A 25313-nucleotide genomic window follows, 5' to 3' on the forward strand; every position below is an offset into this window, starting at 1 on the left:
TCTGAGAGAGCACATTTAGCCCCCTCACCATGTGATGCCCTGTACCACCTTGGGTCTCTACAGAGTTCTCAGAAGGCTCTCATCAGATGCAGCCCCTTGACCTTGGACTTCCCAGCCTCAGAACGATAAAATATATATTACTTTTCTTTATAAATTACCCAGTCTCAAGTATTCTGATATAAGCAACAGAAAATAGGGTAATATATCTACTTAACAGCATAAAAAGAGACTTGAAAACAGAAATTTATACCATGTCCCTGAGTAAAATATTAAATGTTGTAAAATGCTAATTTTATCCTAAATAATCTCTAAATTTGCTATTCTTCCAATCAAAATCTCAACAGGTAAAATCTAGAACTGTAAAACACTTAGAAGAAAACAGAAAAGTTTTATGACATCGGATTTGGCAATGATTGCTGGGTTATAATAACACTAAAAGCACAGGCAACAAAAGTAAAAATTAGATAAATTGGCCTATATCAACCTTTAAAACTTCTGTGCATCAAGGGGACACATCAACAGAGTAAAAAGGCAATCTATGAAATGGGAGAAAATACTTTTAAATCACATTTATAGAATGATTAATAGCCAGAATATATAAGAAACTCCTACAACTCAACAAAATAACCCAGTTAAAAAAGACTTGAAGAGACACTTTTCCAGAGAAGACATATAAATGGTCAACAAGCACATGAAAATATGCCCAACATCACTAATCATTAGGGAAATGCAAATCAAAATCACAATGAGATGTTACTTCACAACCATCAAGATGGTTACCATCAAAAAAGCTAATTAAGTGTTCGCTATGATGTGAAGAAACTGGAATCCTTGTGTATCATTGGTGCAAATTTAAAATGATGCAGCCACTGTGGAAAACAGCATTGCAGTTCCTCTTAAAATTAGAAATAGAATTACCATAAGATCCAGAAATGTTACTGCTTGGTGTGCATCCAAAAGAATTAAAAGCAGAATCAAAGAGATATTTCCAAACCCATATTATAGAAGCATTTTTCACAACAGCCAAAAGGTGGAGGCAACGTAAGTGTCCATTGACAAATGAATGGATCAACAAAATATGGTAATACACACATAGAATATTATTCAGCCTTAAAAAGAGAAATCATGTCACATGCTACAACATAGATGAATCTTGAGAACATTATGCTAAGTGAAATAAGCCAGTCACAAAAAAGATAAATATTGTATGATTCCACTTATTTGAGGTACCTAGAGTAGTCAAATTCACAGAAATAACAAGTAGAATGGTGGTTGCCACTGAGAGATAGGGGGAGGAATAAACAGAAAGTTTTGTTTAATGGGTACAGAGTTTCAGATTTCCATAATAAAAAAGCTTTGGAGATTGATTAGATAATAACATGAATACACTTACCACTATTGAACTGTAGACTTTAAAAATTGTTAATATGGAAAATTCTACGTTATGTGTATCTTCACAATTTTTTTAAAGTTCAATAGAGTAATTATGCAAATGTAACATTTAAAATCAATAGAGGAAGCTGGATTATTCAATAAATGATGCTAGGACAACGGATCATTAATTTGGGGGTAGGAAGGAACCATAGATAAATTATAAATCTGAAAATAAATAAAATTATATGAAGAAAATAAGGTAAAATATTTTATAATTGTGGGGCTGGTCAAGGTCAGACTAAGCAAGATACAAAATCCAGAAGCCTTAAGTAAATACCCAGATAGAATACTTCATAAAAATTAAAACTTTTACACCATAAAAAAAATAAATACCAAGAAACAGGCTGGAAAAATACTTTTAAAATATTTTTAACAGACAAAGTCTGTTAAATATATTTGGTCTAGAATATACAGTCTAGAATATAGAATTCTGTTTTGTCTAGAATATACAGTCAATTCTTGCTTTCACAGTAATTTTATTCAATAAAGCCACCATGAACACCAAATTAGTAAATACTAAATCATTGCTCCTAAGAGAATGAAGGTTTAGATTCCTGGAGCCTCTGGTCACAATATTTTTATCAACTGATTAATACAAAATCTTGTTTTGAATATGCTTCTGTTTAAAGACAACTTATTTAGCATATATTTTTGATTTATTAACATTGAACTCACAGCCATGAGTTCCACACTATAACTCATGTCTCAGTGAAGCTTATCTGACACACAGATTTTCTCCATAAGGTACATCACTAGTGTTTCCTATGCCTCTAGAAACACTAGAAAGTACTTCAGCACTACACTGGAGGCCATTTTAAGCAGTGAAATGCCCAAGGAATACCACAAAAATTTAAATAAAAAAAAAAGTGGCATTAAATAGAAAATGAAAAGGACACCTGTTTCTTGTTTACAATATAGAAACTGAAACAAGAAGGCAGAGTGTTGTCTTGTTCAACCTCAACTGGGACTCGACTGGGAACATGTGCAATTTTTCACTGCTCTGTGCATGTCCATGAATGAGAAGAACCATGAAAACAAAGAACCATTTATGATCACAAATTTTAGCAAACAAGTGAATTTCCAAATATGGCTTCCACTAGTAATAAGATTTAATGTTTTAAAATACACTTCAAAATCAATTATTTGAAAAATACACGAAGTAAAACTAATTTGATTCACATGAGAAAAAAATATAATTGCCTCAAACATCTAAAGGGAAACAAAAGTTCCCTCTCAGTAATATTCAGGAAAATCTGACTTCAGTCAACAGTGATGATGATGGCTGGGCATGGTGGCTCACACCTGTAATCCCAGCACTTTGGGAGGCCAAGGCGGGTGGATCATTTGAGGTCAGGGGTTCAAGATCAGCCTGACCAACATAGTGAAACTCTGTCTCTACTAAAAATACAAAAAAGAAAATTAGCTGGGCATGTTGGTGCATGCCTGCAGTCCTAGCTACTTGGGAGGCTGAGGCAGGAGAATCGCTTTAATCTGGGAGGTGGAGTTTGCCAAGATCGTGCCACTGCACTCCAGCCTGAGCAGCCAAGTGAGACTCCATCTCAAAAAAACAGTAACAATAATATTTGATACTTCTGATATGGTTTGGCTGTGTCCCTACCCAAATCTCATATTGGATTGTAGTTCCCATAATCCCCATGTGTGATGGTTAATACTGAATGTCAACTTGATTGGATTGAAGGATGTAAAGTATTGCTCCTGGGTGTGTCTGTGAGGGTGTTGCCAAAGGAGATTAACATTTGAGTCAATGAGCTGGGAAAGGCAGACCCACGCTTAATCTGGGTGGGCACAATCTAATCAGCTGCCAGTGTGGCTAGGATAAAAGCAGATAGAAGAACGTGAAAAGAATACACTGGCTTAGCCTCCCAGCCTACATTTTTCTTTCATGCTGGATGCTTCCTGCCCTCAAACATCAGACTTCAAGTTCTTCAGCTTTGGGACTCAGACTGGATTCCTTGCTCCTCAGCTTGCAGATGGCCTATTGTGGGACCTTGTGATCATGTGAGTTTAACACTCCTTAATAAGCTCCTCTTTCTACAAATATATATATATTTATAGATATATGTATATATTTGTAGATATATGTATAGATTATAGATATATGTATATATACATATATCTATAAATATATATATTTATATATATGAATGAGAAGAACCATGAAAACAACCATTTATGATCACAAATTTTAGCAAATAAGTGAATTTCCAAATATGGCATCCACTAGTAATAAGATTTAATGTTTTAAAATACACTTCAAAATCAATTATTTGAAAAATATGAGAAGTAAAAATAATTTGATTCACATGAGAAAAAAATACAATTGCCCCAAACATCTAAATATATACACACACACACATACACACACACACACACACACAGATCCTATTGGTTCTGTCCCTCTAGAGAACCCTAATACACCATGTGTCATGGGAGGGACCTGGTGGGAGGTAATTAAATCTTGGGGGTGATTACCCCCATCCTGCTTTTCTCATGATAGTGAGTTCTCATGAGATCTGATGGTTTATAAGGGTATTTTTCCCCCTTTGCATGGTACTTCTTTCTCCTGCTGCCATGTGAAGAAAGACATTATTTGTTTCCCCTTCTGCCATGAACTAATATAGTAAATTGGTACCGCAGAGAGTAGGGGACTGCTATGAAGATACGCGAAAATGTGAAAGTGACTTTGGAATTGGATAACAGGCAGAGGTTGGAACAGTTTGGAGGGCTCAGAAGAAGACAGGAAAATGTGGGAAAGTTTGGAACTTCCTAGAGACTTGGAGGGCTCAGAAGACAGGAAAATATGGGAAAGTTTGGAGCTTCCTAGAGACTTGTTGAATGGCTTTGGCCAAAATGTTGATAGTGATATGGACAATGAAGTCCTGGTTGAGGTGGTCTCAGATGGAGATGAGGAACTTTTTGGGAACCAGAATAAAAGTGATTCTTGCTATGCTTCAGCGAAGAGATTGGTAGCATTTGCTCCTGCCCTAGAGATCTGCGGAACTTTGAATGTCAGAGAGATGATTTAGGGCATCTGGTGGAAGAAATTTCCAAGCAGCAAAGCATTCAAGAGGAAGGAGAGCATAAAAGTTTGGAAAATTTGCAGCCTGACAATGTGGTAGAAGAGAAAAACCCATTTTCTGGGGAGAAATTCAAGTGACTGCAGAACTTTGCATAAGTAATGAGGAACCAAATGTTAATCACCAAGACAATGGGGAAAATGTCTTCAGCGCATGTCAGAGACATTCACAGTGGCCCCTCCAATCACAGGTCCTGAGGCCTAGGAGGGAAAATATAGTTTCCTGAGCTGGGTCCAGGGTCCCTCTGCTGTATGCTGCCTCACTACTTGGCACTCTACATCCCAGCCACTCCAGCCCTGGCTAAAAGGTGTCAAGGTACAGCTTGGGCCATGTCTTCAGAGGGTGTAAGCCCCAAGCCTTGGTGGCTTCCATGTGGTATTGGTCCTGCAGGTCCAACAGAAGACAAGAATTGAGGTTTGGGAACCTTCGCCTAGATTGCAGAGGATGTGTGGAAAATGCCTGGATGTCCAGGCAGAAGTTTGCTGCAGGGGTAGAGTCCTCATGGAGAACCTCTGATAGGGCAGTGTGAAAGGGAAATGTGGGGTTGGAGCTTCCAAACAGAGTCACCACTGGGACATTACCTAGTAGAGATTGTTTTAGAACTTTAAGGTTTAATGACTACCCTATTGTATTTCAGACTTGCATGGGGCCTGTAGCCCCTTTGTTTTGGACAATGTCTCCCTTTTGAAACCAGGTGTATTTACCCAGTATCTGTATCCCCATTGTATATAGGAAGTAACTAACTTCCTTTTGATTTTACAGGCTCATAAGCAGAAGAAACTTGCCTTGTCTCAGGTAACACTTTGGACTATGGACTTTTGAGTAAATGCTGAAATGAGTTAAGACTTTGGGGGAATGCTGGGAAGGCAAAATTGACTTGAAATGTGAGAACATGAGATTTGGGAGGTACCGGGGGTGGGAATGATATGGTTTGCTTGTGTCCCCACCAAAATCTCATCTTGGATTTTAGTTCCCACAGTCCCCACATGTCATGGGAGGGACCCAGTTGGAGGCAATTGGATCATGGTGGCAGTTACCCCCATCCTGCTGTTCTCATAATAGTGAATAAGTTCTCACAAGATGTGATGGTTTTAAAAGGAGTATTTCCCCCTTTGCTCGGCACTTCTTTCTCCTGCCACCATATGAAGGACGTGTTTGCTTCCCTTCAATCATGATTGTAAGTTTCCTGAGGCCTCCCCAGCCCAGCGGAACTGTGAGTCAATTGAACCTCTTTCCTTTATAAATTACCCAGTTTCGGGCAGTTCTTCATAGCAGAGTGAGAACTTACTAGAACAACCTCTTAACAAAAATGGTCAGATAGGCCAGGCATGATGGCTCACATCTGTAATCCCAGCACTTTGGTAAGCTAAGGTGGGCAGACCACCGAAGGTCAGCAGTTCAAGACCATCCTGGCCAACAGAGTGAAACCCCATCTCTACTGAAAACACAAAAATTAGCTAGGAGTGGTGGTGAGTACCCAACATCCCAGCTACTCAGGAGGCCAAAGCAGGAGAATCACTTGAACCCAGGAGGCAGAGGTTGCAGTGAGCCAAGATTGTGCCACTGCACTCCAGCCTGGGCGACAGAGCAAAACTCCATCTCAAAAATAATTAATTAATTAATTAAAATAAGTCAGACAAAAACGATCATACAAACAATTCATCCCATACTGTCTTCAGCTGTACCTACTTTATCCTCCCTGTAGAGCAATTGTGATGATTCAAGACAAGTGAATCAAAAATACCTAAAATGATGTTGCTATGGTTTGAGTGTCTCCCCGCAAAACTCATGTTGAAATTTGTCTGCTACTTTAATAATATTAAAAGAGGAGACAATTAAAAGATAATTAGACCATGAGGACTTTGCCTTCATGAATGGATAAATGTCATTACTAATGGAGTGTGTTTGCTATGAAAGGATAAGTTCAACCATCTCTCATTCTCTTGCCCTCTCTTACCCTCTCACCTTCTGCCTTGGGATGATGTAGGAAGAAAGCCCTTGCCAGATGCCAGCACCTTGATATCAGACTTCCCAGTCTTCAGAACTGTGAGAAGTAAATTTCTTTTCTTTATAAATTACCCAGTCTGTAGTATTCTGTTACAGCAGCACAAAATGGACTAAGACAGGTATGGATTGAAATGAAAAATGAATGAATGAATAGGTAGGTAGATGGATGGATGAATGGATCAATGGATAAATTGATTGAATGAGTAATGAATGGACAGATGCAAGCAATAACTTGCAAACTATTCTACAGAAACTCATGGTGCCATAATGAGTCATTATGACTTTTTACAACTTATGGCATTTACTTTTTCAGAATTTACAAAATCTTTATCAGAAAAATTAGATCTGCTTATCATAAATAATTCAATGTTTAAGTATATAAAGCAGGAAGTTAAAGTCTCCCATGATCTTAAACCTTAGAAACAACCACTATAGCAGCATAATATACATACTTTCAGATTTTCTGAGCACATACAAATTAACATTGCACATATTAGAATGCACTTATTATATGAGGTTGGTTTATACTATACATACTGTTGTTTAACCTGCCAATCCTACCAAAACTGACAGAGTGATATCTCCGGAGGCCACAGACAAAACAATAAAAAAATTGCATTTGTATAGTAAACAATTTATAGAGAATCTTGCATTTATATTGAAAGAGCTTCATAACAATCCTACAAACAAACAGGAACTAGCCTCCGCATTTTAAAGAAGAAAAAGCAGAGGGTGAGTTACTTGCCCAAGATTTTACGACCAACAAGTAACAATCAGGGCAATTACTTTAACTAAATCATGAGGTTTCTCAGAGCAGAAACCACACATAATTCCGATTTTGTATCATTTACAGTACCTGGCACAAAATTATAAACAAGTATGAGGAGGGTGTGATGTTTATATTGCTTACTGCTCTATGCCATACATATAACAAACGCTCAATAAACATCTGTGAAACAAATGGATGAAAAGATGTATAAAAGAATAGGAAATGGGAAGAGATTCTAAATGAACTAAGATGCTTATCAAACCATCATTTTTTTTAATTTGGCCAATAAATAACAAATACATTTAGCAGCTCACCCACTCTGTAAGCATAATACAACATGATAACCAATATCATTGATATCATGATCAAAATGATATCAATTGAATATACTCTAGATAAGAGTGACATAAGCAATTACTGATTTCCTCTTTAACAGTGAAATGCCATAGTAAAAAATATTGAACAGTAGACACTATACACCCTTATTGTTACTATGAGAAGTTATTCCCTGTTTATTTTCTAAAATTTTATATCAAATATTCACATGGAATTTGGCTCAAACACAACTGATATGGAAACTATGAAAGTATAAATAGTCCACAGGAACTATGGGAAAGTATAAAGAGTCCATAGAATTATTGTGAAATATAAGTGAGACAAGGAATGTTAAGTGCTTATCACTGCACTTAGAATGTGGTAGGTACTCAGTAAGTGTTAGATATGTTACTAACATCAGTATTAACACCATCATTGTTAACATCATCATCATAAGGCTTTCCTAAAATGATTGAAAAATTGAGGCTTTCCTAAGGGAAAATTATAGTTCATTTATTTTAAAAGTTATAAAAATAACTGCACAAAATGATAAAAATCTAGATCACAGAAATGCTTGAAGGAAAGCTGAAATGCATTTTTCTGTAAGTAAATGTATGTCCCATCTTCTGCCTAGATGCAGACAACAGGCATATTATCCTTGAATGAATATATGAGAGATGAAATGCCTACTGACCTAATTTCTGTAGCTATTGTATCCATTTCTTATAGCCACTGTAACAAACCTCCACAAACTTAGTATTATAGCTTAAAATAACAAAATATATTTTCTGACAGTTATTTGGATCAAAAGTTTAAAAGACATTTCACAGGGCTAAAATTAAGGTGTTAGCAGGGCTGGTTACTTCTGGAGGCTCTAAAACAGAATCTAGGCCCGGCATGGTGGCTCACGTCTGTAATTCCAGCACTTTGGGAGGCTGAGGCAGGTGAATCACCTGAGGTGAGGAGTTCAAGACAAGACAGGCCAACATGGTGAAAACCCATCTCTATTAAAATACAAAAAATTAGCTGGGCATGGTGGTGCATGACTGTAATCCCAACTACTCAGGAAGCTGAGGTAGGAGAATTGCTTGCATCCAGGAGGTGGAGGTTGCAGTGAGCCGAGATGGCATCACAGCACTCCAGCCTGGGTAACAGAGCGAGACAACATCTCAAATAAGTAAATATATAAATAAATAAAAATAGAATAGAATCTGTTCCCTGCCTTTTTCAACTTCAAGGGGCCACCTGCATTCCTTGGCTCATAGCCTCTTCCTCCATCTTCAAAGCTAGCAATGTAACATCTTCAAATCTCTGCTTTCCTCATCATATCACACTATAAGTACCTTCATAATTACATTGGGCATGCATTTATAATCCAGGATAATCTCCCATAAGATCCTTTAGTTAACAATATATGTCCCTTTTGTCATATACAGAAACATACTCACAGGCTCTAGATATTAGAATTTGGACATTTGGGGAGGAGCATTATGCTGTCTTTATCACAGTTCATCCTCTGGACACCAAATAATCACATTCTTCCACATGTAAAATCCATTCATGCCATCTCAACATCCCATAAATCTTAACCCATTACACAACACCAACTTAAAACTCAAAATCTCAAAAATTCAAAAGTCCCAAATCTCCTCATATAAATCAAGTATGAGTCAGACGCATCTGTGAATCTGTGAAACTGGAATAAAAAGTTATTTGCTCCTAAAATTCAATGATATGACAAGTGTAGGGAAACAGTTATAGATATCCCCAACCAAAGAGAGAGAAATGAAAGATAAAAAGTGAGTCAACAATCCGAAGTAATTCAGAATTGCAATTGGGTAAACTCCATTAGGTTTCAAGCCCTGGGAGTAATCCTTTGTAGTTCTCAGCTCTACCCTCTCGGTCTTCAGCCCCACCCTCTGAGTCCTCCTTCCTATTCCATAAAGGTTAACTTATGTTTGCAAACTCAGTAGTTTCATAAGCCAATTTCCTGCCTGCAGAATTTCAGGAATCCAATAGCCTTCTTCCATTTTGTCCTCTGTCCCTTTAAGTCCAAGCTACCAAAGTCTCTGCTAATAAACCATTCATGAAAACACTGTGGGTCTCCCAGGTATGTCACAAGAACTTCCTGGATAATCCCAACTCTGAATCTCATCTCAGCATAAGTCATCTCATCATAATTCAGATTTGCTTAATCTCTTCAAAGAGCCCTCTGTGTGGTTGAATAATCTCAGTTTTTGATCCTCCTGAGGCACTAGAAACAAGTTATCTAGCCATGTTTTCAGCTTTCTCTCTAAGTACACTCCTTGACAGTGAATCTACACATTTCAGTGTTTTTTGCAATCTGGATAGATTGAGAATGTTCCAACCATCAAGTCCTGGTTTCTTTTTGCTTAAACGTTCTTCCTGCAATTTATCTCTTTCTTCCTCTCACATTTCAGTACAGGTAACAAGAGGAAACCAGGCCACACCTCCAACACTTTATCTAGACATCTACTCAGCCAAATATCCAAGCTCATCACCTACTAGATCTGCTTTGCACATAACCATAGAACATAATTCCACTAGACTATCTGCTATTATATAGCAAGTATGTCCTTTCCTCCGGTTTTCAATAACATGTTTCTCATTTATTTCTGAGTCCTTACTAGAAGCAACTTTAACATTCATATGTTTACTAACATTCTCTCTACAATGATTTAGGTATTCTCTAAGATCGTACAAGTTCTCTCTACCATTTCCCTCACTTTCTTCTGAACCCTTACAGTAGTGACTTTAACATTCATGTTTGTATAAACATTATGTTTATGACAATTAGGTAATCTCTAAGACAATACAGGTTTTCTCTACTATATCACTTCTTTCTGAGCCCTTACTAGCAGAATCTTTAACGTCCATATTTCTGTTGAAGGCAATCTATGCTTTTTATATCATGCTCCTCAAAATTCTTCTAGCTTCTATCCAATGCCCAATTCCAAAGCCATTTCTATATTTTTATGCACCTGTACAGTAGCACTCCACTTCCAGGTACCAAAGTGTGGGATAGTTTCCTAGGGCTACCATTACAAATTACCATAAACTTAGTTGCTTATAACAACACAAATTTATTCTCTTGTAGTTCTCAAGGTCAAAGTCTAAAATGATTCTGGGCTAAAGTTAAGGTGTTGGTAGGGCTATCTCCTTCTGGAGGCTCAAGAGGAGAATCCACTTCCTGTTTTTTCAGCTTCCAGAGGCCTCTTGCATTCCTTTGGTCCATGGCTGCATCACTCTGACCTCTACTTCCACCATCACATATCTTCTGACTCTGACCCTCCTGTTTTTCTCTTACAAACACCACTGTGATTACAACAGCCCCACCATGTAATCCAGATAACACCCACAATTCAAGATCCTAAACTGAATCACATCTGCAAAGTTCCTCTGCACATAGGGAAATATATTCACAGGTTGTGGAGATTAGAATGTAAATATCTTTCGGGGGAATTATTCTGTATACCACAGCCATGTTCATTATTAACTGATTTCTGTTTAAAATATTTGACCCATACTTTCAATTGCATAGTTATAAGCACTAACCCCATTGATTGCCTATCTTACTGAACTAATATCACGCCATTTCCACATTTCAAACGTTGGTTCTTTTAAAAGTTTTGGGAAGAAAATATTTAGAAGGAGAATAAAATTATATATTGAATTAAACAATTCCCAGAGCAGTTATATGAATAATATCTCAATTCATTATTACGATTCAGAGTATTTCCAAAGTATGTAGTAGTTTTATTGTTAGGGGAGAGGGAGAAAGCTAAAGCCCTATCACAAGACCATGACTATTCTGGTGTTGAAAGATAGCTCAGGGGTCATCTCCATTTCAAGGCTGAGAAAAATAAGCCCCAGAGAGGTTAAATTATTAACCCAATGACACAAACTCCAATAGAGAGGAGAGAGCATATAAATTTATTTTAATATCTAATGACTATATAGAAATCTAATTTAACAGCAAACACATAGAAAGCTGCTGCATTTTCATTAAACGAATTTCTTAATCTCAAGTTCAGGTAGTTTTTTATTTAGCTATCTGAGCTTTCAGGTAGTTTTTTATTTAGCTATCTGAGCTTCTCAAGTCTAGAGGCAAATGCTAAAAAGGTGGTTTTCTAAATAGCTAGAGGAATTTCAGACAAACCCCATCAAATTCATTAAAATAGATATTTGCCAGAATGCTACATAGGATGGTAATCAAGCCAAATGAAAGAGGTTCCACTATTGTCAGTCTACTGACTGGTGTGGAAAATCCAAACGTCTATAGGCTCTACAAATAATGTAGTTTCTGGCTTCCTTGGAGACCAGTGCTCTAATGGAACCCTAAGACAAATATCTTGTCATATACGTGTATAGCATGAACGTGCTTTTTAAAAAATCAGTAAAAAAAGCACTTAAGTTAAATTTTGCTGTGTCCAATACTACCTATCCAGTTGTCCCTTATGAAAAAACACCAGAACCACTTGGCTACTTTTAAAATGTTAATTTACTAAATGTGTATTTGGTGGCTTGGTTTTTGCCAATTACAAGAGAAGTAACATAGACTTGAAGTGGAAGTTAAGATATAAAGACTTTAGCAAGGCCAGTAAAAAGTGCTATTGATATGTGAATAGGCATCTCAATAAATAAAATAAAAATACTCCAAGTATCCAAAATAATCAAACATTTCAATAAGAAAGGAAGAAATTATGTTTGCATCGACTTACACAACTAAAGACTCAAGTGGGCTGGGCACGGCGGCTTACACCTGTAATCCCAGCACTTTGGGAGGCCGAGGTGGGTGAATCACGAGGTCAGGAGTTTAAGACCAGCCTGGGCAATATGGTAAAACCCAATATGGTAAAACCCTGTCTCTACTAAAAATACAAATTAGCCTGGCATGGTGGCATGTGCCTGTAGTCCCAGTTACTCAGAAGGTTGAGGCAGGAGAATCACTTGAACATGGGAGGCAGAGATTGCAGTGAGCCAAGATCTCGCCACTGACTCCAGTCTGGGTGGCAGAGTAAGACTCCATCTCAAAAAAAAAAAAAAAAAAAAGACTCAACTATGACTATGGCTGTGTATGTGTGTGTGTTCATATGGGTTATTATGTGGATTATTTTCAATAAAGATATTATAATCTTATTAAATTGATAATATTTACAATACCTGGCAAAATTCTTTAGAGCTTTTTTTTTTTCAATACAATCTGATGATAAAGAATAGAGCATAAATGTGATGTTTAAGTCTCTTTTCACTCCATAGCCAGGGTACAAATGTCTAGGTAAAAGCTTAAAAATTGCATCAACAGTTTGAGGGTGAGTCAAAACATAAAATTTATCATGGCTGTAGAAACAGAAAAAAAATACATTGCTAATAAAATAGCTTTTTACCCTGGTAACAGAAATAAACTTCCCAATAAAAATAGAAATTAAAAAGAAAATGAAAGTTACACCGAAGCACTTTAAACATTTCACTGAACATAATTCCATACCCACAAACATATACACATGGTCTTACATAAATTGAATCTCACCTCTACTATGAGTTTGAAATCAGTTTTTCTCTTTTTAACAACAAAAAAAAAAAGGTCAGGGATATCTTTTCATGTCAATAAATAGGAAAACCACATAATCATTTTTAGGGCTGTAGACTGTCCCATCACAGAAGGCTCCATAATTTATTTAAGCAATCCCCTATTGTAAGACACTAATGCTGTTTACAATTTTTTACTCTACAATAAACATTGATAAACATCCCGTACTAACCTGTTTACCAACGTATTCAATTCTCTCTTTAAAATAAATGTCTACAACTAGAGGAGCTGGATAAAAGAGTTGACAGAGAATGTATATTAAAGTCTTGCTTCTCACAGAAAATTTACCTCTAACCCTTTTGAAAGCAAGTTGCCAGAATGCATTAAGGTCTCCAGATGGGTGGAGGGTGGGGGAGAGTGGTCTGCTGAGCTGTGGAGGGTGGTGGGGCTGAGGGTGGGGTGGAGAGGGCGGTGTCCCTGCCCTGAGGTAGGGGCTGTTGGGTGACAGAAACAAAGGGGTGTGTGATGGGGCAGGTCACAATGGGTAGGGGAGGATAAAAGTGGTCCTGCGGGGTGGTTTAGCAGCAGTGGATGGTTCAGGTTGGGAAGAAGAGCAGTGGGACTGCCAGTTCAGGTTGTGGAATCAAAGAGCAAAGGTTGTTGTGAAGTGGAATATCAGGCTCAAATGGAAGTCCCTCCCAAATGAGCACTGACACCTGTGTGCCTGGACATCCACGAGGGCTCCAACATCTGCGCTCCTGACAGCTCCATGCACTAAGCAGGGCACAGTCTGGATCCAGGGGACCGACTGTCTCTGGCATTGAGCAGTTGGCAATCAATACCCCACCCTGTTCTGAGTCACTTGGGGACAAAAAAGAAAGCCTGTAGAACACGACTGCTGGCCCACCTGCCAGAGTGGCCAAGGAAACAGGATGCCCACTAAGGCATGTTAAGGAAGGTGTGGAGCAGCTGCTGGGAACTGTCTTGATAAAAGAAAGACATGGAGGAGCAGTGTATGTTACCGTATTACACTGCCCAAAGCAGCCCCGCAATGGGCATGTTTAATACCTCCATGGGGAAGCTTCAGCGGCAGCTGTACAAAGGCGAGTATACTATATTCAGGTATGCACCCATGTTTGAGAGCGACTTTATCCAGATCAGCAAAAGAGGAGAAGTGATTGATGTGCACAACCGTGCCCGAATGGTAACAGTGGGCATTGTTCGCACCAGCCCCTGCCTCACACTACCTGATGTCATGCTGCTGGCCCGACCAGCTGCTGTCTGTGACAATGCCAGGTGTGGTCCTGCCACCCAGAATACAGATAGTCCACCTGCAGAGATCTTAGAACTAACCAGACTGCTTCCCTTGATGTTTGTGAAAATAACCATCCACAACAGCATAAAAAAACAGCTCCACCTGAAGCTTGCCACTGGCCGCTCTTTTTATCTTCAGCTGTGTCCCCCCTCAGATGCAAGTGAAGACCTTTTTGTTCACTGGGAAAACCTCATTTACATCCTGAGACCACCAGTGGAGGCTTACAGTGGTACCAAAGCTATCCTAGCTGGGAACACATCAGACTCATCTGTGTTTGAGGAAGTGCAGAGGAGCCCAGTGGTGAGTCTATGCAGAGACTAGATGGGGCCAGGATGCTTTTGGGGAGAGCAGGTAAAGGTCCTGTAGAGCTTTTGGTGCTGCAGCTCACCTGGGAAATGCATTGCATTTGGAAGGTCTGAAGGCCAAATGAGCTTCCATTTGGAGGCCAGGCACATTGAGGAGGTTCCTAGTGCTTCTCCAGTGTTCCCCAAACCTGAATTTCAGAGATTTCTTAGCTGTCAGCAACTTTTCATTTTATATTCACAGCTGTTCATTCTATATCCAATGTTGTAATGCTATCCAAAGCATCCTGACCAGTCTATTCTGAAACCCATACTATGACCTAGGTAGGCTGATATGTTGTAGGACATGTGTCCCTGCGATTGCCACTTATATACATTGGTGGCAACACAACATGCTTGTGCACATGTGCAATAATTTATTTTTGTTGTTTACCTATAGGAAGAGAAAGGAGATCTTGCTGGTCTCACTTTCTTTGCTTATTTGTTCTCTCCCTAGGGATATGCCATGAAGCTCTGCAAAGAGAAGGAGCAATTCAGAATCAGTAGACTTCACATGAATGCCGAAATGTTTGGGTCCACCTATTATGATTATACAATAGAGATATGAATCCAACATACCTCCCACATATACTACATTCAAGAGTTTACACATTCCTGCAGTCATAAAACCTATAGTGCCTGATAAAAGGGCAGGGTGGCAACAGCAGTAGTGATGACAATAAGCACCACCACAGGTGCCATGGATGTGGCTGCAACCAAGTCTGCAGGCTCAGAAGAGAAACACAGCACTGGCAAAAGCAGCCTTCAAAGGTCCAGGAGGAAGTATAGCCAGCATGGCTATAGTGGGTGCTTCTATGTCTTAATGTTGTTATAGCGAGGGCTGCATAGACATTCTTGTCCTAAAAGGGTACTTCAAGCACATCAGTAAGTGCTACTGGCCTCTCCCTAGAGAGCAGCATGAATGTGGTGACTACAGGAGCAGAGAGAGACTGTCAATGCAACAGCCTTGTCAGTCTCTCTCTGCTCCTCAAAGACTGACTCTCTGCCACTCAGCATTGGGAGTCAGTATCTCAACTCTGCAGGATGAGGCCACACGAGTGAATGGGATGGAAGTCAGAGGGTCTCTACCTAGCTGGATTGACTCTGCAGTAATAACCTCAAAGCCTGGTACTACACATAGTGCAGAGGTGGACATCTCACCTAAGACTGTGGAGGGGAGCAACATGATTCACCATAATAAAATCCATCAACTCATATTATCTGCTCTAATAACATATGCTCTATTGACAGGAAGGGTAGCAATAAAACTAATAGCAATTTATGATCAGGCTCTGAAAACTATCCTTAACTTTCTCTTAACTTTACATTTTTTATTATAAAAAATAGATGACATAAAATTAATAGATGACAGAATAAAATGTTGAAGATTACTCTCAAAGATATGATCCTACATTAGAAGAATTCTTCTAAAACTATTTTCCAAAATATAAAATGAGAACCCAGAAACACACATACACTCTGTCTCCCTCTCTCTTTCTCTCTCTCTCGCTGCAGGTTTGAATCACAGCATTGCCACACATTAACTGTGACTTTTAGTAGACTGTTTCTTTAAATGGTCACCTTGAGATTATACATGTATAATATCTGGTACATAGTAGGCACTGTGTAAATGGTGGTGTTGAGAAACAAATTCTGAGTTTAATCATACTTTCCAGAAAGGGCTTAATTTTCCCAGTCTTTTCACTCGTGATTTCCTTTCTTAAATCTTAATTAACTGCTTTGCAATTGTCCCATAAAAGCTCTATTTACAGTAAATCTTCTTAGTGTCTTCCCAAGAATTTTAATCCCCTGATGTTATTTAGAATTCTAAATTTTCATGAATTTGTAGAAACTTCAATCTAGTCACAACAGAAAGACAATTTCAAAGCACTCATCTTTTAGCTGATTCCCTCCAATTTTACTATTCTTGGAGACGGAAAAATAAAAGAAAACCTAATATAGGATCAGTTCATAATCTGGAAGAAAACTGGAAATTAGATAATTTTAGAATTGTAAGATCCACATCCACGGGATTAGCCAATATTCTAATTTTGCAAGTAAAAAATCTGCTTTAGTCTAAAGTAATGCCTCATATGGTTTGATAATCCAGAACCAGAATGTATAGGCAACCTGGCCCCCAATTAAGTCTGTATTGTTTCCATAATACTCATGTTTCTGATGAGCACTATGCTTTGAATATAAAAGTTATTTGATACATGTTTGCTGGATCCAATCAAGGGCTATAAATGCGAAATATAATTTATTCCAATCCAACAAATCTGGGGATATAAAATTTTACATAGTACTGTACTAATTGTACAGATCCCAAAGGTTCCTGTATATATTGTAAGGAAGCAGTTTACCAGTAGACCCTCACAGCGCTTATGGCTTAATGATTTTTAATGGTCTCCAAAAGTGCTTCAGACCTGAAAAAATGGCTTCAAAATATGAAAAACATTTCACAGGTTAGATGTTCTAGCTTTGTGAATTTCAAGGTTACATTACTGAGAAATCACATCTAATCATAAATCACTTTTCAGCAAATAATGTCAAATGAAAAACTTTTTAAAATAAAACAATTTTTGTTGTTCATGTGGTATGTAGTCCAGTATCATATGATACTGGAGACTCCCTAAGAGGCTTTAAAATGACCATATTGCCAACTCTTAACAGAGACCAACTTTATCTTTGTATACAAGGACTGTCAGCATGCTTACCACATTGTAGTCCCTTGATAATCACAGAAGGGATCATTGCTAAAAGCACTGCACATTTTGTATCTCTTCTCTAAATCTTCAATCTGACTCAATCTCTTTTTAAATTGTATATTCCTTTGGTAAATATTTCAATCTGCTTCTCATTACAAATCCTGATGCTTATTACCATCAATCAGATCCTGTTCCTAGGTCACAGTTTTCTTAAAATTCTAAAACAATACATATCCTGGTACCTCATGTCTTGTAATCAAAGTTTAAGAGATAATTTAGATGATACTTATAATAACAGCAAAAGATTTAAAAATTACCATTTGTCAATGGTTGAGATGGTTGAATCCTAGTTTATTACCTAGGATTATAACTAAATCCTCACTATAGGATTTAGTTATATCCTATTACCTAGGATATAACTAAAAACTCACATGAATTCAAAAATGTTGCAAATTGTGTACGTGTGTATGTGTATATACTATATATGTAAAAATATACTATATATATACACAAAAATATGCTACATATAGTATATTTTAATTGCAAAACTATAAAAATTCTTTAATATATTTTGCAATAAAACATATATAAACATGTTATATATACATAAAACATGTTTATATGTGTGTATATATACACACATATGCACACACAAATATAAATGCTAAAGGATAGCCCTTAAACAATAATATTCAGAGACATACACACATTCTTAAGAATTTATAGTGAGAGGCTGGGCACAGTGGCTCACGACTGTAATCCCAGCACTTTGGGAAGCCAAGGTGGGCAGATCACCTGGGGCCAGGAGTTTGAGACAAGATTGGCCAATATTGTGAAATGCCATCTCTACTAAAAATACAAAAATTAGCCAGTAATCCCAGCTACTCAGGAAGCTGAGGCAGGAGAATCGCTTGAACCACGGAGGCAGAGGTTGCAGTGATCCAAGATCGTACCACTGCACGCCAGCCTGGGAAACAGAGCGAGACTCTGTCTGAAAAATAAAGACAAATTTGTAGTGAAAGATCAGTAAAATAGTCTTATTGCTGGTTTGTTAGATTAAATCCAGTTAAAAAAAAAAAAACCTGCATCTCAAATACATTTATAGATTTAATGCAGTAACAATTAAAATCCCAATAGAGATACTTTTTAAACTCAACATAGTAATTACAAAATACAGATTTTATAAAGCAAGCAATCAAGTCAGCTACTAGTTTTAATTTAATAATGAATAATAGCAGCACTGAGTCATGTGGTTTAAAAAATAGAAAGGCAGAAGTAAACAAGTCTTCGGAAGTAAAACCAAAACAAAAGGATAAAAACGAGAGGAATGTGAGTTATTGTTCAATGGAAAGTCATAGGAAACTACATATCAACAAGCAAAAAATAATATAGAGCCATAATTGAAATTTATGTTAAAAGGAGTTCTAGATAAGATGAATTAAATGAAAAATAGAACTGAGAAGCTTAATCAATTGGATAGTTTTTAAAAATTACATGATGCACTTGTACACATACAACTTAAGACAAAAAGAAAAGCTGCAGACTGGAAAAGATTTTGTGGTAAATGTAACTAGAACATCTGAGGAATTAATAAACTTATTGAACAATACCAGTCTTCACCAAGGAAATGGCCAAAGGGAAAACAAATCTAATATTAAATATTATAAACCAAAAGCAAGTTACTACCAAGCCTAATAAAATGTTAGCAAGGTGGTAGAAAATCAGATACAATCATATTATTGACAGTTTTTGATTTGCAGTCATCTGGCCATTACAGTAAATACCCTGATACTTTATTTTGTTTCAATAATTCTTTTTAAGATATAAGGTAAAGTAGTGGTTAGGAAATGCATTTTTACAAACACAGTTTTATGAGGGGAAAAATAGGTTAAAACATTTAATTATTGATAAACTGCTAAGCAGATAAAGGTAAGCTAATAAAATACAATGTATGCTTGTTAATTTTCTTTCCCTTTACCCATGTAGATATGAGGTAAAAAACTATATGTAAAATCTTTAAGTGAAGACATGACACCCAAAAATATACACATTTGTTCACTGAGATTCATTCAACTATTACTTTATTCCAATTATATTTTGGGTGGTTTTTTTTTGGTTGTTTTATATCCATTAGATTTTGCTTGATAAAGAAGACTTTTCTTTTGTTTTGTTTTCTTTTTTCTTTTTCTTTCTTTCTTTTTTTTTTTTTTTTTTTTTTTTTTTTTGAGACAGAATCTCACTCTATCACCCAAGCTGGAATGCTGTGGTGTGATCACAGCTCACTGCAGCCTCAACCTCCCATCTCAGCCTCCTGAGTAGCCAGGGCTACAGATGTACACTACCACGCCTGGCTTATTTTTGTATTTTTGGTAGAGATAAGGTCTCACTATGTTGCCCAGGCTGGCCTTGAACTGCTGGGCTCAAGCAATCCACCCACCTTGGCCTCCCAGTGCTGGGATTACAGGTGTGAGACACCACATCCAACGCATTCTTCTGATTTGCCAGGAACTACACGTTAGACTGCAGATGCTGAGCATCAAAGTTTGAATCCCTACCTTTATGGAACTCACAGTTTAGTATGTATTGACAACAATTCTGTAAAGGTTACAGTAAACTGTCTTAAAGTCCTATGAAGAGATTTTTTAAGTACTATATACTGATTTGAATATCCTACTTAGCTTTCTACAATAAATTAATACTGAAATTTGAGTGGCTATGATCAAATTATGATACAGACATGTGGAAGATATGATGGTTTCTTAGACATAATTGCTTTGTATTTGTTGTGACAGAAGAGAAAACATCTTTGAGATGTAACGCTTTTCTGGATAAGTACTATGAATCCTTTTCTGTCCTGGACTGTTTTTTCCACCCACATTCTATGTAATTAACCTCTTACCATTATACCCTTTCATATTAAGTTATTTACTTATTGTGCAGAGATATTTTCACCATGACTTCAAATTTCCTATCTCTGGAATATTTTAGCCATTTCTGAAATGCCTCTAAGAGTGTATGATTCACAACATTCAACAGGAACCTGAAGGTGATACTATAGAATTAAAGGAGACTTAATGATAGTGAAATGACTTGAAACTAATAGTCAATATTTTAGTGTTCTGTTTTCATTTTTGGACTTTATTCCAAAACCTTCAGAAGTACACATTCACATTATTCTACAGTGTTCCATTGTGATGAGAAAAATATAATCACTGGTTATGCTTTTAAAGAGCCATAATATGTTTCCTTATAACTATATCTGTAGATAACTTTTAGTTACTTTTTAAAAAGAGCATTCTTTAAAATGATATATTTCTGGATTCAAAATATTAAAACCTCATAAACAAGACAAATTTTCTGCATTATAACCAAACTAAATAATACTAATTTTTTACATAAATTATGTCTCCGCATATGCACACATCTACACACTAAGTTACATGCACATTTTACTTGAGACTTTGAGAAAAACCACAAAGTAAACAAGATCCTAATTTGATTTTCGAAGGGGAGGGAGATTTTAACTTAAAAACATAGGCAACCATTTTATTGTACCTTAATAAAAGCAAACTTTTACCTGTGCAAGCATGGGGAAGCCAAGGTTCCTACATCCATTACATGGAGTTAATGCTTCCCAAAGTCCTGATGGCCCACACGTATTTTCATCATCATCCTCTTCTTCCACTTCTCCTGGTGACAAATTGATTGTAGATGAGGTTCTCTGAAATTAAATTTATATCATACCAATATATTATATCAATGATATTTAGATATCTTAACACAAATTAAATTCCATAAATGACACGTGGTATATCTTGGCAAACAAGTCAGCTCACTTTTAACCATAGTTACATGGCTGTGCCCTGTGACTGAGAAAAAAATATGTATAGTCCAACTTAAGTTAAAAGTGAAAAAACTGGGTGTGAAAGGCTTATGAAATAATATATGAAGTTCATAATGAAGAATAGAACATGATAATGGCCTAATAAAATATTTGAATAGCAACAAATGAGAAAAATCTTATGGTTTATCGAGAATTTAGGTTTAGGCACAAAATTAAGGAAAAATGAAGTCAGGGCACTAACAGGAAAATATTTTACTGAAATGGGAATTCCTGATAAACCTGTTTGTTCAGAATGCCACCAAAATAAAACTTCATAAAATTTTATATCATACATATAAAAGGGGTAACAGTTTTAAAATTCATAATGAGACTTCCATATTGAGCACATACATTTTCCTTTGTTATCTCCCAAATCTCACTAAAATGATGGTAGAACATTTATAAAAATGCTTACACCATAAAAATAAGAATGACAGGAGAGATGAGCAAACAATATTAAGAAAACTTCTGCATAATGTTGGGTAACTTTTGGATCACAGATGGGTAAGTATTACCTGACTTAGCAAACATGAGAACACTGAAAGCAAAGTACCTTCATGTGGAAAGAATTGGAGGGACTGGCTACCTGTGAAGGTGTAAGTGTCAGTGGGGCAGACACAGAATGAAACTCAGTATCAGAAAGAATTATACTCCTAGACCCATCTCCTTTTCACCCAGCCAGGAAACTAAATCTTCACCACTGGCAAGAAATTAGAGGTTTATTTTTCTGGAGAAGTTGAAGCAAAAGGATTATGAATTCTAAGAATATAGATACACCGAGTCTCTAAAAACAAGAGAATTAATATCTATATAGTAATGAAGATCCATAACCTACTCAGTGCCTTACCATATTTGCATTAGACAACATGGCAGCAAGGTTTATATCCCCAGATAAACAACTAGAATACTCTTCTCTGTAGAAACAGACCTCCCAAGAAAAAAGATCTATAAATAAGCAGGAAAATGGTGGGAATCTATGTATTAGTCTCTACTGTGAAGCCAATCTCTCAGCAAGTTCCACTCATAAGAATCATATATTTGAGAAAAACCTCTAACAGACACTAAAATAAATATAGAGAAAAAAATTATAAATAGTATCTTCAGAGAAAAGATATTTATAGCTATGAAACAAGAACAGAAAGTTATGAAATACATAAAATCCAATACAAGAGTTAGAAAAATCTGACAAAATTTCCGAAAAGATGAAAAGAATTTAAAAGGGGAGAAAACTAGGGGTCAAACCAAGACCTCTAACATCTGAACAACAGGAGCTCCAAAAATTAAGAGTAGAGATGGGAGGGTCAAAGAAATAAAGCATGAAAATTTGCGGAAACTGAGGAAAAATTTCAGACTCTAAAAGCCTGTTGAATACTTAGCAGACTGAATTTTTAAAAAAAGTTGTATATACATAAATAAAAAGAAATACAATAAATTGTCTAAAGGCCCTCTGAATGTACTGTTCAGCACAACATTGATAGATCATGATTACTAAAGCAAGTAAACATATTCTACATATTGGATTGTAAATAGCATCCTGCCCCCAAAATTGTTGCTTTTAAAAATAGAATATAAGATTTTATTTTTCCTCCTATTTAAAAGAATTTGTTTTCTGCATTCACATTTTAACTTTCCCTTGATCACTTGTCAGTAACTAAGAAGCAATGAAATTAAGTTGCCCCCCCAATCAGTCACTGTCTGTAAAACACAATAATAATAATAACTGTTAGACTGAGAACTTACAATGTGACTTGGAGTATCACTGGCCTATTGTCTGTTAACTATTTTAATTCACACAGCAGCCATTTGAGGCAAATATTTTTCCTCTCACTTTATAAATGAGGAAACTAAGGGCCAGAGAGATCAAGGAAAACCCAAGGTCACGAAGCTGGCAAGTGGTGGAAAAAGGATTCGAATCCAGACTAGGGGGCTGCAAAGCCTACTCTCCCCTCACCACTACATTCCGTGACCACTCCTTTGGCACAATAATACCCTGTAAAAGACAATATACTGAAAAACCACACTGATGTAAATAATTGCAGTTTAAATAAAAGAGGTATATTTGGTGAATATGTTTCTGTTACACAAGTATACTCCTGAGAGCATTTTGCCTTCTGTGACAGGGAGTGAAAATTTCTGCAATTTGATACATAGCGGCCCATGCTTTCATAAATACGTCTCAAATCAATAATAGAAGGTAATTATCACAGGGATATTTGACCCTACAGATCCTTTGAGAAACATATATATATATATATATGAAAGTTTAAAATCTTAATCTGAAAGAGTATATATATATATATATGTATTTGATAAAGTTGTTGACAGGAATAGATAAGATGATCAAAAAGGTATCTCCCTTACCAACTCATGATCAGCTAACAGTTTAACCATCAACATTGATAGCTGGCCAAGAATTATCAACATTTTAGATTAATCCATTCTTTTCTGTTTTGTTAATGGTGCTACAATGATTTAATCCAATCACACAGGGAATTTCCTCTATCTCTTTCTCCTCCCTCAAAAAAAAAAAAAAAAAAAAAAGTTTATTTCTCTTCCCTGCTCATAAAGCTCCAACTATTTCCCATTTCACAGCAAATGATATCCAAATTCCTTAATCTGGCTTCAAGGTTCTATAGTCAAATGATTTTTTAGCCCTTTTACTTTTCCACTATACTCACCTCAGACTATAACCAGGTGGAATTGTTTACCCTTGCCTAATCATGCTCTATGCTTTCATTCTTTCTTTCACCTTACTTGTCTGCATAGCATATGGTAGTGGTTAAGGGCCTGGGCTCTAAAATTAGACAGTTCTGGATTCAAGTTCCAAATACCCCCCTCATTAGCTGTATGATTTTCAGCAGATAAGACCATTGTCAGCCTCTCTTGCCTTATCTATGCAATGGAAAACAATACAGTGGAACCTCTCTCAGGGCTTTTTCCTGATGATTAAATGAGGTAATAAATATAAAGTGCCTGACACACAGATTCAATAAGTATTAACTATCATTTTTATTATTTTCTTATAATCCCACTGATTCAAAATAGAGTTCAGATTTTGTTCCTTACCTAAAATTTTCCAGATTTCCCACAAACATGCATGATATCACGTTCTTCTGCTTGTCTCTAGCTCTTTGTGCAAGTGTTTGCATTTGGTATTTCAGACACCTTGAGTTGATAGATGCTATAGTGGCAAAGAGCATTGGCTTTTAACTCAAACAGATATACATTTAAATCCTAGCTCTACCACTTCCAAGCTTTGTGACTTTGAGCAAATCACATACTCTTATTAATCCTTAGTTTCCCTATCTGAAAACATAGTGTAATAATTTCTATTTGCAGGGCTGAATGAAGATAACATTAATTGCTTGACAGAGACTGGCACATAAAAATCAGTAAGTACTGCTATTTTATTTTTTACCCTAAAAGAGTTGTATACACACACACACACTGTGTGCTTGTGCAAATACAGTACACAGACACAAGTGTGGCTTATTTACCCTTGTTAAGTAAGTTATTTGAAAGAAAACATTGCCTTATTCACATTGTATCTCCTACAATGTGCTGTGCATAATGAAGCAATAAATATTTATTGAATGAATCACTGAATAAATGAGCTTCAAATTATTTTCATTTGGCTACCTAGAAAATTTTACTAATATTAAAGGGTGTGTATAATTGTATCACAAATATCAAGACTGCCATTTTAGCTTTATTCTATATTAACTATTACCAGTAGCTTTAGCAGAAATGAAGAAACGTATCAGTGGTTTAGCACTGCCCCCTAAAGACAGCATATAAATTGGCTGTGTAAAATCATTTACTTCATTTCTTACAGTTAAAGATTTGAAGGAAAATATTTTATCAAGCTACATAAAATCTTCAATTATATATG

At 36.5% G+C, this 25313-nt stretch overlaps 2 protein-coding genes across 8 annotated transcripts in view; one reads left to right on the top strand and one right to left on the bottom strand.

Moving 5' to 3' along the window:
* Positions 1 to 25313, bottom strand: part of ANKS1B (ankyrin repeat and sterile alpha motif domain containing 1B) — a 1300027-nt gene that overhangs the window by 917891 nt on the left and 356823 nt on the right. For all 7 annotated transcript variants that reach the window (XM_030938489.1, XM_030938488.1, XM_030938486.1 and 4 more), the window contains one exon: positions 21116 to 21259. In XM_030938489.1, the coding sequence (XP_030794349.1) occupies positions 21116 to 21127 (12 nt within the window). In that variant the 5' untranslated portion in view covers positions 21128 to 21259. The remainder of the gene's footprint in view (positions 1 to 21115; positions 21260 to 25313) is intronic.
* On the top strand, positions 13758 to 16045 carry FAM71C (family with sequence similarity 71 member C). The gene is made up of 2 exons (XM_010355951.2): positions 13758 to 14789; positions 15288 to 16045. The coding sequence occupies exons 1-2, from the start codon at positions 14175 to 14177 to the stop codon at positions 15396 to 15398; spliced, it is 726 nt and encodes a 241-aa protein (XP_010354253.2). The 5' UTR covers positions 13758 to 14174; the 3' UTR covers positions 15399 to 16045.

This window comes from Rhinopithecus roxellana, chromosome 10 (genome assembly GCF_007565055.1).
Source record: "Rhinopithecus roxellana isolate Shanxi Qingling chromosome 10, ASM756505v1, whole genome shotgun sequence".
NCBI lineage: Eukaryota > Metazoa > Chordata > Mammalia > Primates > Cercopithecidae > Rhinopithecus > Rhinopithecus roxellana.

What these genes read in the sequence shown, in the direction of transcription:
- FAM71C (XM_010355951.2), top strand. Translation starts at nt 14,175, where the DNA reads ATGGAGGAGCAGTGTATGTTACCGTATTACACTGCCCAAAGCAGCCCC. An exon ending in AAGTGCAGAGGAGCCCAGTG is followed by an intron (nt 14,790 to 15,287) that starts GTGAGTCTATGC and finishes TTCTCTCCCTAG; the next exon opens with GGATATGCCATGAAGCTCTG.